Below are 15,696 nucleotides of genomic sequence, written 5' to 3'. Positions count from 1 at the left end.
GACAGCCAGGAGCATCTTTATTATTTCAGATAGAAGTGAGCTACAGCACTGGACTTATCCACTTCCCCCCATCTCACTGCATGAGCAAGGTACAGTTCTGTTCAGGTTAAGATACTGTTTGTGAAGAGAAGTTATCTGTGAAGAGACTTTCATATATGTTGATGAAGCATTGCATGAAGAGAAGTGATTCTGTGTGATGGAAAGAAGCTTGAATAAAACCCCTGTGATCAACTTCAGCTCTGACCTGTGTCATAGCTGTGTGCCAGTAAACCGTTACCTCCACTCTACTGTGAAGAATTATAAGTAGTGGTCGCCCTGAGTAAGATTTCCCTGGGAACACCAAAAACAACTCATGTTTCCTTTGTATTGCCCTCATATCCTGAGTGGCGTACATGCAACATAAGCATATAGTATCTCAGTTTACCATACATGCTTCTGACATACACATTTTCTTACATCCCTGAATTCGGAGGGGCAACATAAAATGACTAGGCTCAAATGTAAATCGGAAACATGACTCCCAACCATTACTGGTTATTTCAATGGTTTCTTTCTAATATCAGGCCCAGCATGGTCTGAAAATATTGAAAAAAAAAATTCTCTCATTCACCAATCCCCTGCCACCACCCAGTAGACCTTGTCTGCCAGTAGGGATAAACATGTGCACACAGCAGCCAATCACTGGCCATAGCGGTGAAGAATTGAAATTGATGGACGTCTGTCACCCTCAAAACTGAAATGAAACCATTTTTATATTCCTATAGGGGACTTAGCCCTTATAAAAATCATAGTGGTGGTACAGATTTGTAAATGAGGGGGCTTTGATGAACCCTTGGCGTGCACCATTCCGCTCAATCAATTGCCATTGTTCACCCTTCTCGTCATGATGATTGACAGTTTTTAAAGAAATGCTGCCTGTATTGACTCCTCAGCTGGAGGATTTCATTTTCCTTTTTAGTATGATTAATATGCCAGTATCTCCCATTCATGTCGTCATTTGCTGCTTGTGAGATTTATTCTTTTAGATTGTAGATTGTAACACTTTTTGTGTAAAGCTTGTATATTGTAGTAATCTACCGGATGAAACAGGTTTTTATGGTTACGATTGGGAATGTCCACTCTGTTGGGTACAGCCTACTGCCCGCCATACACATTAGAGGAGTGGCAGGACCAATTATGTTTTCAGCCGATCGTTCGGATTTCGCCCATCTGGGATGACTCTTCCATGAACAGGAGCACTCGTTCATCTGAGAACTCCTGTGCCAAAGCCACCATCAGACATATCTCAAGAGAGCAACGCAATTACGACTCCAAAATCATTCATGCCAGATCAATATTCTCCCAAACAAAAAATTGTCCGTAGTTCCCATACACATTTAAACAATCGTCCAAACACATTGATATTGGTTGACAGTCTAATGTGTATGGGTGGTGTAAGGTTTTTGCCCTTTATCCCCTAAGCAAGGATCTGGCGGATGCTGCAGGGTTCCCCAGGTTGTATCTGCAGAATACCCACTGACCAGTGGAGCGAGCTGAGGTGACAAAACTAGAGGGGCAATAGCAATGACAGAATCAGATCCACAAACGTTGTCAGGAATAGCCATCTTAGATTCCAGGAGGTTAGGCAGAAGTGTTGGGCAAAGATTCGTCAGGGAGGCCTAAGTTAGGTCAGAGTGGGCATCCAGTGTGCAAAGAAGTTAAAGATTTTGTAAAAGTTTTGTAAAATAGTTTACTAATAGTGTAACACTCTCTCGTCCAACCATCCAGCAGTGATCCTTCAGTAGAACTCCTGGTCTTTGTTTCCATGAGAACTAAACATGACTAATGCAAAAAATTAGTGGCAACAGTCATCATGTGACATACTATTGGCAGCAAGGGTGCCATTGTTAAGCAGTGATGCCAGTAGTATGGCACATGACCACTTTGCCTACTGATTGGATCCAGTTGGACGAACACATAGGTGGGCTTCACTTCTGGAGAGTCATAGAATGGTAGAGTTGGAAGGGACCTCCTGGGTCATCTGGTCCACCCCCATGCTCAAAGCAGGATTCACTAAATCATCCCAGACAGATCTCTGTCCAGCCTCTGTTTGAAATCAATTCTTCAGAAATGATTATAAGACTAAGGTTTTTTATTCACGTCATGTTTCAACGCCGTATCAACAAGTGAAAAAAGCAAACGTTGACTGATTGACTGCAGCAGTCACAATATGTCTGCATGTAAACAAATATAGGGAGCGCTGCAGGGGAATCCACCCTGAATCACTGCCAGGGAGAAAAAGTATTAATAAGTTCCTTAATTTACAGTATTGGAAACTTATTTTTCTTGTTTTCTACTGGTTGGATAAGGCCTTGAATCCAGAAAAATGGTTAAGAGACAAGCCGTGTCAGAACACAAGTGGACTTATTAGTATGGATCAAAAAGCTGAGAACCTAGAACCAAAACATTTTTCAAGATATTAAAAGTAGGATATTTTTTCAATGTCCAAACAAATTTTGGCATCCTGTTTTCTTTTACAATTTAATTATTTTAATATTTTCAATGATAGCTCTATTTCCAATCCTTAGTTAAAAGATTGTCCAAATTTAGAAATGAATTTGCCCAATACTTATATATTTATTGAAATAGGAATGAGTTTTCCCCACCCAAGGGCAAGAATGCTGCTATGTTTGAACAAGAGCAAACTAATTTTTCTAATCATAAACTACTACTTTAAATTTTTATATAAAACCCAATAAACAAACATAGATGCAAAATTATTGTAGACAGAAGGAATGAAATTGCATCAATCACATGCATAAAAGTTCCGAAGACTTTATTCCAAATTAGTAGTCATAAGAGATAAACTTTCTCCTTGTGGAGAAAGCTAAGCCTGGCATGTCAGGGTGAGGAGACTTAAAAGCCATGCATGCTTCTCTGAGAAATTAAATATGCTAATTGTTTCTTCAGAAAGAAAGCAGACTAGAACTCTAGTGCCACCTATTGAAAGCAATGATCCTAAAGGTCAATATCGACTCTCTAATGAGCCTTGAACATGACTTACAAAAGCCAATTCAGAATCTCAATTTGAAGACGCAGTGGTTTTTATCCTAAGTCACATTGCAAGAATCTTAAAGAGTCTATATTAACTTTTAGGATCGCTACTTCCAGTAGGTGACATTTAACTTAAATGTTTTAAGTTCTAGACCTTTTTCTCTCTGAAGAGGCAGTTTGCATATTCCAAATGTTAGAATCTGTTTAGTTTGTGACTATCCACGATTTTCTTGTGGAGTTCTGGCTGCTGGTCTTTTTCCTCTGGTGCTGGGTCTGTCTTGTGTCAGGTGTTTGTATCACTCTTTATTAACCAGTCCTTGCTGGACAACAGTGTTAATCTGCTTGAGCTCTACTGTAGCTTGGTGCTTTGCTTTGTGTTCTGTGTGTGTTATTTGTGCAGTGCTGGTACCTCTGGTTCTGCTAGCCTTAGTTTCTGTTTTCTATTGGATTCTGCAGCCTGCTCTGTGTTTTCTATTAGGAGGTGACCCGTTTTTTTACCCAGTCCTTAGTTCTTTTAGGGAACCCCTTCCCATTATCTATAGGTCTTCGTTTGAGATTAACCTAGGATCGTCAGTGGGTCTATTCGCAAGGAATGGGTCACCCACTCCATCATAGGGTTTCAGCCTAGTCATAGTGCAGGGTCAGTTTTCCCCTTTCTACCTTAGTCCTGTGTTGCAGATCCGTAACACCAAATTTGTAAAAATGTCAGTGGGTAGTATATGGCATTCTTCAGTGTATGGACCACAACCGTTTCGCACCATCAGTCGTTTCTTTCTGGTCCTGTTGGGACCAGGAAGAAGCACCTGCTTGGCGTGAAATAGCTAATGTCGACTCACTGAAGAATGCCATAGGCTACCCCACTGTCATTCTTACTAATTTAGAATAAAGTCTTCTGTACTTTTTTACATGGGTGAGTATCACAATGTCATTACTTCTTTCTACAATATTTCTAAACTCTACGTAAACTGGCTGAGCCCCATCCTTGTGTATGTAGAATAATGTTTCTTTTGAGTGCCAGTATCAACTTGAACTAATATAAATGCACCAAACTATATAAAGCTTAACATTAAATATGATGTCAATATTATTTTGAATACTAAGTTCTCTTTTGAGAAGATCTTAGATAAAGAAAAAACATGATTTCTAGGACAGGAAATCTTATCTTCACAGTGGATGTACAAGAATGTTTCATCCTTATAAATGAGAGGAACGTACCTGGGAGACATCTGGATGCATTCTGAGGGCATCTGAGAAAGCTAATTGGCAATGTTTTTCTTTCAGCCTTGAGCTTCCACCTGTACTACACTTTCTTATGAGGAAGACTGCAACTGGGAATTCAGTGATATAACCTACAACCACTAGCTTAAGTAAAATTCAGTTCCTTCTTTGGCCAAATAGGTTTGCCTTTATTAGACAATGTTCTTCATATTCCTCATGGATGTGCTCTGACCCAGGGAGCATTTCAGCTTAGTCAGCATTACCGTCTGTACAGCTGACATTCCAGATGTAGAAACAGTTCCAGGATAGCAAAAAACACAAAGTAATAACAAAGGAAAAAATGCAGTGTGCTCGGATGACAGATATTATAGTGATCGACTCTGGAGAATCTTTACTTCTGTTGCCTTAAAATAAATCAAGTAGGAAACGCGAAGAAACATATGGCACACACGAGATATTTTATTTATTTATTTTACTCACTTATATAACGCCAACATATTCCACAGCGTTTTGCAGATATTATTATCACTATACCCATTGATGCTCACAATATAAATCCCCTATCAGTATGTTTTTGGAGTGTAGGAGGAAATCTAAGAACCCAGAGGAAACCCACGTGAACACGGCGAGAACATACAATGTTATACAATGCTGACCTTGGGGTTGGATTTGAACACAGGATACTTGGGCTGTATATATATATATATATATATATATATATATATATATATACAGTGGGGCAAAAAAGTATTTAGTCATTCAGCAATAGTGCAAGTTCCACCACTGAAAAAGATGAGAGGCGTCTGTAATTTACATCATAGGTAGACCTCAACTATGGGAGACAAACTGAGAAATAAAAATCCAGAAAATCACATTGTCTGTTTTTTTATCATTTTATTTGCATATTATGGTGGAAAATAAGTATTTGGTCAGAAACAAAATTTCATCTCAATACTTTGTAATATATCCTTTGTTGGCAATGACAGAGGTCAAACGTTTTCTGTAAGTCTTCACAAGGTTGGCACACACTGTTGTTGGTATGTTGGCCCATTCCTCCATGCAGATCTCCTCTAGAGCAGTGATGTTTTTGGCTTTTCGCTTGGCAACACGGACTTTCAACTCCCTCCAAAGGTTTTCTATAGGGTTGAGATCTGGAGACTGGCTAGGCCACTCCAGGACCTTGAAATGCTTCTTACGAAGCCACTCCTTCGTTGCCCTGGTGGTGTGCTTTGGATCATTGTCATGTTGAAAGACCCAGCCACGTTTCATCTTCAATGCCCTTGCTGATGGAAGGAGGTTTGCACTCAAAATCTCACGATACATGGCCCCATTCATTCTTTCATGTACCCGGATCAGTCGTCCTGGCCCCTTTGCAGAGAAACAGCCCCAAAGCATGATGTTTCCACCACCATGCTTTACAGTAGGTATGGTGTTTGATGGATGCAACTCAGTATTCTTTTTCCTCCAAACACGACAAGTTGTGTTTCTACCAAACAGTTCCAGTTTGGTTTCATCAGACCATAGGACATTCTCCCAAAACTCCTCTGGATCATCCAAATGCTCTCTAGCAAACTTCAGACGGGCCCGGACATGTACTGGCTTAAGCAGTGGGACACGTCTGGCACTGCAGGATCTGAGTCCATGGTGGCGTAGTGTGTTACTTATGGTAGGCCTTGTTACATTGGTCCCAGCTCTCTGCAGTTCATTCACTAGGTCCCCCCGCGTGGTTGTGGGATTTTTGCTCACCGTTCTTGTGATCATTCTGACCCCACGGGGTGGGATTTTGCGTGGAGCCCCAGATCGGGGGAGATTATCAGTGGTCTTGAATGTCTTCCATTTTCTAATTATTGCTCCCACTGTTGATTTCTTCACTCCAAGATGGTTGGCTATTGCAGATTCAGTCTTCCCAGCCTGGTGCAGGGCTACAATTTTGTTTCTGGTGTCCTTTGACAGCTCTTTGGTCTTCACCATAGTGGAGTTTGGAGTCAGACTGTTTGAGGGTGTGCACAGGTGTCTTTTTATACTGATAACAAGTTTAAACAGGTGCCATTACTACAGGTAATGAGTGGAGGAAAGAGGAGACTCTTAAAGAAGAAGTTACAGGTCTGTGAGAGCCAGAAATCTTGATTGTTTGTTTCTGACCAAATACTTATTTTCCACCATAATATGCAAATAAAATGATAAAAAAACAGACAATGTGATTTTCTGGATTTTTTTGTCTCAGTTTGTCTCCCATAGTTGAGGTCTACCTATGATGTAAATTACAGACGCCTCTCATCTTTTTAAGTGGTGGAACTTGCACTATTGCTGAATGACTAAATACTTTTTTGCCCCACTGTATATACACATACATACACAGTGGGTGAAATAAGTATTGATAACGGCATCAATTTGCTAAGTGAATATAATTCTGAAGGTGCAATTGACATTAAATTCTCTCCAGATGTCGGTAACAACCCATCCAATCCACACAGGCAAAGAAATCAAATCAAAGATGTCCTTAAATTAAGTTATGCATAGTAATGAGAAAGTATTGAACACATGAAAAATGGGAGGCGCTAAAAGCCATGAAAAGTCATGACACCAGCCGAAATCTATCAGTGATTAGAAAGCAATGCTGCCACTAAGTGAAAAATAATATCAGCTGGTTCAATTGATGGTATAGAAAAAGGTGTTTCATTTCTCAGGAGCCATGCAAAAAACATCTCATGATGGATAAAGCCAGTGAGCTGTTTCAAGACCTTCCCAACCTTATTGTTGCAAAACTCAACTTCAATTGCCATTTCACAGCCCAATCTTACAGGTTACATACATATTTGTGTGGTATGAAATTATCCTCCTCCAGAAGATAAGTCAAAGCTATAAAAAAAAATCTCAATTTTATTTAATTCCAAAAAGACACAATGTGGAACAAGCAACATCATAATGAAGTAAGATCAGATACATAAAAGAAGGAGGTGATACAATGGCACAGTTGCCCAAAAATAAAAAAATGTTGGCCAGTAAGCACAAAAACAGGTATCAATGGGGGTAATAAAAATAAAAAAGATCCAACCAACCAATGTGTTAAATATATTTGTTATTAAGAGCAGATAGTGGGGTTAATTAGCCTTGCAACAATGCTAGTACAGAGAAAAAAAAACTAATATCAGCTGACCACTAGTGTGGGTTGTAACCGTGCTGCCAAGACTTGCCTCCATCACTCAAAAGTTTGCCCACCAAGGTATAGGTAAAGCAGAAGGGAGTATGTAAATACACTGGGTGGTTAAAATAGAAGTTTGATGCAGGTTGTAATGAAAAAAAAACCCAGATGGTTAATGGATCATAGAAACAAAGAGTTAAATAACCCATGATTGCTGATGTAGTGGTGCGCCGGCCATCAGACCCCGATGTACGTTTCATAAGCAGGTTGCTTCTCAGGGGGCATGGCTAAGGGTGTCATAGATGCCTCTATATGTATGAGGCTCCTCCGATCACATGATCAGTTGGAGCCAATCACCAGTGGCATTGCACTAACCCCAAGACGACTACTTCCGCCAACCACCAACCAGCATGACGTAATCACATGGGACGGCCGGCGCCTAGCCATCACCAATGCCCCCACACCAGCGACAGTGAATGGAGCAATAAGTCCAAAGGGTGGGAGGAGAATGGGAGAATAGGGATGGAGAGACAGAAGGGGAAGGCGCAAATGTGCATATTTGCAAAACAAAACAAAAAGTATGAATCAGAATACTAAATGGCACTATTTAAGGGCATGGTCATGAAACTAATATAACTACACATATTACATTAACAAAAAAGATCTTTTTTTTCCGTTTCTGTGGATTTATTTTATTTGTTAATGTAATATCTGAAGTTATATTACGGTAATTTCCTTAAATAGTGCCATTTAGTATTGTGATTCATTCTTTTTGTTTTGTTTTGTTTGAGATTGAGATTTTTTGTAGCTTTGACTCATCTTCTCCTGCATTTTATCCCCCATACACATGTAAGCTCAGCTGAGCAGTGCTGTGTTCCCTAGTAGGAGAGTGGAACAAGCCGTTGCCAGAATCATCTGGCAGTGGCTTATCTGCCAGCAGGAAAAAAGGGTCGGTCAATTAGTTTCCAACGGATGATGTTTATATCCCCCAAATTAATCTATAACACACCTATTTGGAGAACAATGGTCTTGTAAATGGAGATGTAGCTGTTAATGCACAGGTCTTTACAATCCCATGAATGTTATTTCTGAAAATGGCCGATCGAGTATTTTCGACTATTTATGGGGCTCCCGTGGAAGCAAACACATAGAGATGTGCAGGTGCAGGCTCCTCTCCATTTATGGTGATGCCGGACGAACATCATTCTCAAAATCTATTGGGCATTCTTTAGCCATTTTTAATATATCCATGTTATATCTTGTGGGTATGCAATACATTTCCAAGATGTGAATCCCCCTTTAACTTTCTGCAAGCCTCATCATAGCCGAGTGTCTCACCATAGTATTTGCAGTAGAGGCCTCAACGGCTGCCTAGTCCGGTTTTCAGAATATGTATCTACAACTTTGGCAAAGGATTTAATCTCTAAAATGTTGCTTGGACTCACCCTTTAAATTTGTCATGGAGTCAATGTATTTCTTGATCGTTCTCTAGGATCTCTCTGTCTTCTACTAAAGACCAGTTTTCAAGACATAGCCTTCTTGTGCGTTATTAGTACCTGTCACAACCAGTTAGACCACTTTTTTCTTTTTAATCAATTACCCCTATATTGATTTTCCATTGCTGTCTTTGCCTAATAGAACGATATCTGCTCTATTATTTGTGGAAAACGTCCGTTGTCCAATCCACCGCATGTGATATTTCATTGCTGACGTCACCATCAGAATGATAGTTGGTGGTACATTGGAATAATCTTCTGCTTCCTCTTCTTGGCAGCTGCGTTCATTATTCTTGCGAGGATACTGACTGTCAAGAGTTAAAAATTGAAAATGCCGTGCTGAACTACACAAATGGACTCTACAATGGGGCGCAGTGTGAGGTGACCTGTCACACTGGTCATAGGCTGAAAATACACCGGAATCACCGACATGACGCCATCCTAAAATCTCAGGTTGGTAGAGAAGCTTTTTTTATGTGTATACGGGATTGGTTTTATTTTTTTATCAATTGTAATGCTGTAATATGCTGAACACCTTTTTTTCGGGTTCAGAGTGGCATAACATGGGTGCATTTTTGGTGCGTATATACAGTAATTGCCATTAATTTCAGTCCAACCCCACATCTATTGACTGAAACCAACAGCGCCATCATTGTAGGTCGGTATCGAGCAGGCCATAATGACAACCTATAAATAAGTATTTCTTAGTATTCCACACAAAATGTCGAATTTAAAACATTACAAATTTTTTTTGCTAAGCTAAAGATTAAAAATATTATATATAATAAAAATGTAAAGTCATATATAATATTCCATATCTAAGGTAAATGAGTCATCCCACCAGGATATATGGATGTAAGAGCAAGGATACCCTTGTAAAGATCCCAATTAAAGGGGATCGATCATTAGGGTTTTTGAGAAAAGTATAATCTAGGGGCAGAGACACTGATTCCAGCAATGTATCACTTAGTTTACTGGGTGCAGTAGTTAATAAATAATAATAATAATAATTTTATTTATATAGCGCCAACATATTCCGCAGCGCTTTACAACTTATAGAGGGGACTTATACAGACAATAGACATTACAGCATAACAGAAATCACAGTTCAAAACAGATACCAGTAGGAATGAGGGCCCTGCTCACAAGCTTACAATCTATGAGGAAAAGGGGAGACACGAGAGGTGAATGGTAACAATTGCTTTAGTTGTTTGGACCAGCCATAGTGTAAGGCTCGGGTGTTCATGTAAAGCTGCATGAACCAGTTAACTGCCTAAGTATGTAACAGTACAGACACAGAGGCTATTAACTGCATAAAGTGTATGAGAACATGATGGAGGAACGTGATTATGTTGTTGTTTTTTTATTAATAGGCCACACAGGGATAGTTAGGTTAATGCGTTGAGGCGGTAGGCCAATCTGAACAAATGAGTTTTTAGGGCACACTTAAAACTGTGGGGATTGGGGATTAATTGTATTAACCTAGGTAGTGCATTCCAAAGAATCGGCGCCGCACGTGTAAAGTCTTGGAGACGGGAGTGGGAGGTTCTGATTATTGAGGATGCTAACCTGAGGTCATTAGCAGAGCGGAGGGCACGGGTAGGTTGGTAGACTGAGACCAGAGAGGAGATGTAGGGTGGTGCTGAGCCATGGAGTGCTTTGTGGATGAGGGTAGTAGTTTTGTACTGGATTCTGGATTGGATGGGTAGCCAGTGTAATGACTGGCACAAGGTAGAGGCATCGGTGTAACGGTTGGCGAGGAGTATGATTCTGGCAGCAGCATTCAGGACAGATTGGAGTGGGGAGAGTTTGGTAAGAGGGAGGCCAATTAGTAGAGAGTTACAATAGTCCATAGTTGTGACACAATCAGAGTTCTTAGATGTAGCGTGCAGCAGAGCTTAGAAAGCTAACTCCGCTAACAACCAGGCTCTCTGTGTACATTGGATACTGACAGTGTGCTGCTAATCAGTGGAGGTGGAGTGGTTTGACCAGAGAGCACGAGGGAAGCTAGTCCAAAATGATCATTTCCTGCTGATAAAACACTGATTGTTTTGAAACTACAGCACCCAGTCTAATAAGTGATGCATCTCAAAGATCAGTGTCTCAGACCCTACCTCATGCTGCCCTCAGATTACATAGCAAAAACCTGCTGACAGATTCCATTTAATAAGCTTTTGCTAAGCATCTGTGTATACTATGGGCACTTAGATGTTTTAGTTGTAGATGGAGTGTAAACGTTTAGCTTTAAGTTTCCTTTAAGAAACATTGTAAATATTCTTCCGCTGTACAGTATGTGTAATCCTCCTTCCCTGTGAGGATTAGGTGACTCATACATATGCAGAACATTCAAAGAATGCTGTTTGGATCGGCGAAATTCTTCTTGTTCAGCCATAATTGCCATTAAAGACAATGTGACTTTTGACTGCCATTGTTTGGAAATGTTGTGGGTGACACAGTTTGTAATAAGCGGCAACTGTCCCTTTCACCCTATTCCTGGTATGTCTGTATTTTCAAAATAGTTAGTGTGGAAATACTCTTTCAGGCGTGGAATGTTGGATAGGACTGAAATACATTTCAATGATATTTATTTTAATGCCTGTTTATCTGCATCTTGGTTAACATCTAAAAACCTTCCATATCATGAATAAGCGTAGGGAATTCCAAGTCATCATAGAAATAAACATTGCACGTCTCAAAAGAAAAAAGTTACTCTTTTCAGTTTTATTATCTTTGGAAAACTAAAGTTATGGATGTAATAACAAAAAACTGAAAGTGTTGTAGATATTCCACCCTTGATCCCAGGCGGTAAAAAATGACTAATTTAAATGGTAGCAAACTCCTCCAAAGTATATCTGAGCTGCAATGGTGGCCCGTAGAGATGGGCAAGTGTGCTTGGTATTTCTCGGCACTCAATCGAGCTTCCAGGTGCTTGATCGAGTAGCGTGCAGTGCCGAGTATCGCGTGGTGCTGGAGTGCTCAGATCCCGAGAGAGAGAGAATGTTTCCGTACTCTGGAAATGTATGAGTTTGCCATTCAGTTCCATTATGTTCGCTAGTCAAGTCAAGCATGACTGAGCGTCCGACGTGCTCGATTCGAGTACAAAGCACTCGAGCTTTTCACTGCTTAAACAACACTATTGCCCAGCTACTAAGAAAACAAGTATTCAAGACCCACATGGACGATTTTGTTTATAGTAACATTGGGTAACTAAAAGGGGTCCATATGTAACAGTCTGAACTGGGTCATGGTGCTTAGGATGCCTAAAGGCCCTTCTACAACAACTGCACTCAGATGAAGCTTGCATAGGGCGCCAGTCACACAGGGCCTTTTACTGTTGGGTAATTTTGGGTATCTGTCATGTCATGTGTAGTGCTGTGCACGAATATAGTGCTGGGCAGTCCGCCTGGTCTAATAGTATGGAGGTCATCAATAAGCTGTAAGCCAGACACTGTGTATCACACGTATCTGTGTGAATGGCGCCCTATGCAAGCTTTATCTGGGTGCATTTTTAATACTACACAGCCACCCCCTCCATGCATTGTAGGTTTGTGAAAGGTTGTTCCATCAGTATTTTGTAGCTGTGCTGCCCCGCTTTTATCATGGGGGTCTGCTGCATCCTGCTAGTATATTGGTAATCTGACCTGCAGTTGATAAGGCTGTTTATTGTGATTTTGCATGTTCTTTTTCCTCCTGCATGACGCCTCCTGCTTGTGATTGGTCAACATCATGCAGTGGAAACAGTAACCGGCCCCAAAGAATAATTCCTGCTAACACCTCCATAGGCTTAGGGTAAATTAGAATAAATATACATTTTATAAGGTGATATCTACACAAGGAAGATGAGAAGTTATCCAAATAAAAAAATACATTTTTTTCAGCTCCGCAGCCACTAATCGATGATGTGGCCTTTTCTCACATACTCTAACTGGTGAAAGGTCCTCTTTAAAGGGTTGCTTAAAAGGGTTGTATGCTTTTATTAAACTTAGAACCACGGTCTCAGTTACGTAAAATATAACAAACAAGCTTTACTTAACCTCCCTGAGTCCAGCTTCATCTCTCCAGTGCTGCTCATTCTCTGTTGCTTGGCAGCAATGGTGACGTGATGTTAACAGCACTGCAGCCAGTCATTGAGCTCTGCCCCTCTGCCTACGCTCTAATGATTAGGTGAAAGAGGACGATCCCCTTATAGAATACATTAACGGAACATTAATTTTGTCAGTTTTGCAGAATTCAGGTGTAATGCTGCCACAGCGCAGTATTATGCGTCCTATCTCAGGGGGTGCTGGAGAGGGAAGATAGGTTGCACTCACTGCATAACTTCAGTGCAGCAGTGCAGCGCCACTAGGTGGCGAGAGAGGTCAGACAAGCTGGGTCAGGAACGGATGGGAAACGCAGCACCAGGGGAAACAGCCTATGTATAGATTACTTGAAGGATTATTTGTCATGTCTCCCGCATCCCCTTCCGGCTCTTCTTATACTTACCTGTCCCAGCGCGCTGCTGCTGCCACTTCTGCTGGGTCTTCTTCCGGCTCCCGGCGTGCACGTTCATCTCTGCATGCTCCCGGCCCGTCCGCATGCCGCCTGGTTGTTATGATCCTTAGTGGTTGAGGATCACAAAATACTCCAGCTAAGTAACAAAACATAGGACAGGCTCTAGGGAGGTGGTAAACTGGACTGACCGCAAATCTGAACCTATCCAACACACTAGAGGTAGCCGGTGAACGTGACTGAAATCCTAGACGTCTCGAGCCAGCCTGAGGAACTAACTACCCCTAGAGAGAAAGAAAGACCTCACTTGCCTCCAGAGAAATAATTCCCAAAGATATAGAAGCCCCCAACAAATAATAACGGTGAGGTAAGAGGAAGGCACATACACAGGGGTGAAAGCAGATTCAGCAAATGAGGCCCACTAATACTAGATAGCAGAAAATAGAAAAGGGGTCTGTGCGGTCAGTAAAAAACCCTTACAAAATATCCACACTGAGATTTCAAGAACCCCCGCACCAACTAACGGTGTGGGGGGAGAAACTCAGTCCCCTAGAGCAACCAGCAAGCGAGGAAATCACATTTTAGCAAGCTGGACAAGAAACATGATGAATGCTGATAATCAAAAAATAAACAAACAAAAACTTAGCTTGTCTTGGAGAGACTGGGAGCAAGGTAGTCACAAGGAATCTGAAGAGCACTGAATACATTGAGAGCAGGCAAGGAACTGAGTATCCAGGTGAGCTAAATAGGAAACCAACCAAGGATAACGAACCAGCTGATGCTGCCAACCTGCAGAAAGACAACACTACACAGTACCGCTTGTGACCACTAGAGGGAGCCCAAAAACAGAGTTCACAACAGTACCCCCCCCCCTTGAGGAGGGGTCACCGAACCCTCATCAAGACCCCCAGGGCGATCAGGATGAGCCGCGTGAAAGGCACGAACCAAATCGGCCGCATGAACATCAGAGGCGACAACCCAGGAATTATCCTCCTGACCATAGCCCTTCCACTTAACCAAATACTGAAGCCTCCGTCTAGAGATACGAGAATCCAAAATCTTCTCCACCACGTACTCCAATTCGCCCTTGACCAGCACCGGAGCAGGAGGCTCAACAGAAGGAACCACAGGTACCACATACCTCCGCAACAAAGACCTATGGAACACATTATGAATGGCAAACGATGCTGGGAGATCCAAACGAAAAGACACCGGGTTAAGGATTTCCAAGATCTTATAAGGACTGATGAAGCGAGGCTTGAATTTAGGAGAGGAGACCTTCATAGGAACATACCGAGAAGACAGCCACACCAAATCCCCAACACGAAGTCGGGGACCCACACCGCGGCGGCGGTTGGCAAAGCGCTGAGCCTTCTCCTGTGACAACCTCAAATTGTCCACCACATGGTTCCAAATCTGCTGCAACCTATCCACCACAGAATCCACCCCAGGACAGTCAGAAGGCTCAACCTGACCCGAGGAAAAACGAGGATGGAAACCAGAATTGCAGAAATAAGGCGAAACCAAAGTAGCAGAACTAGCCCGATTATTAAGGGCAAACTCGGCCAATGGCAAAAAAGTCACCCAATCATCCTGATCAGCAGAAACAAAACATCTCAAATAAGTTTCCAACGTCTGATTAGTTCGCTCAGTTTGGCCATTAGTCTGAGGATGGAAGGCCGACGAAAAAGACAAATCAATGCCCATCTTAGCACAAAAAAGTCCGCCAAAACCTGGACACAAACTGGGATCCTCTATCAGACACAATATTTTCAGGAATGCCGTGCAAGCGAACCACATTCTGAAAAAATAGAGGAACCAAATCGGAGGAAGAAGGCAACTTAGGCAAGGGCACCAAATGGACCATCTTGGAAAAACGATTACACACCACCCAGATGACAGACATTTTCTGAGATACTGGAAGATCCGAAATAAAATCCATGGAAATGTGCGTCCAAGGCCTTTTCGGAATAGGCAAAGGCAAAAGCAAACCGCTGGCGCGAGAACACCAAGGCTTAGCCCGAGCACAAATCCCACAAGACTGCACAAAGGAACGCACATCCCGCGACAAGGAAGGCCACCAGAAGGACCTAGCCACCAAATCTCTGGTACCAAAAATCCCAGGATGACCCGCCAACACCGAAGAATGAACCTCGGAAATAACTCTGCTGGTCCATCTATCCGGGACAAACAGTCTCTCTGGTGGACAACGGTTAGGTCTATCCGCCTGAAATTTCTGCAGCACTCGTCGCAAATCTGGGGAAATGGCAGACAAAATCACTCCCTCTCTGAGAATACCAGCCGGCTCAGAAACTCCCG

At 41.8% G+C, this 15,696-nt stretch overlaps 1 protein-coding gene across 2 annotated transcripts in view; it reads left to right on the top strand.

The window, feature by feature from the left end:
• Nucleotides 1-15,696, top strand: part of PAPPA (pappalysin 1) — a 421,200-nt gene that overhangs the window by 319,306 nt on the left and 86,198 nt on the right. For both annotated transcript variants that reach the window (XM_077283454.1, XM_077283453.1), the window contains exon 14: nucleotides 9,168-9,342. In XM_077283454.1, the coding sequence (XP_077139569.1) occupies nucleotides 9,168-9,342 (175 nt within the window). The remainder of the gene's footprint in view (nucleotides 1-9,167; nucleotides 9,343-15,696) is intronic.

This window comes from Ranitomeya variabilis, chromosome 2 (genome assembly GCF_051348905.1).
Source record: "Ranitomeya variabilis isolate aRanVar5 chromosome 2, aRanVar5.hap1, whole genome shotgun sequence".
NCBI lineage: Eukaryota > Metazoa > Chordata > Amphibia > Anura > Dendrobatidae > Ranitomeya > Ranitomeya variabilis.
The sequence above is the reverse complement of the archived record's forward strand: the minus strand, read 5'-3'. Positions and strand labels throughout refer to the sequence as shown.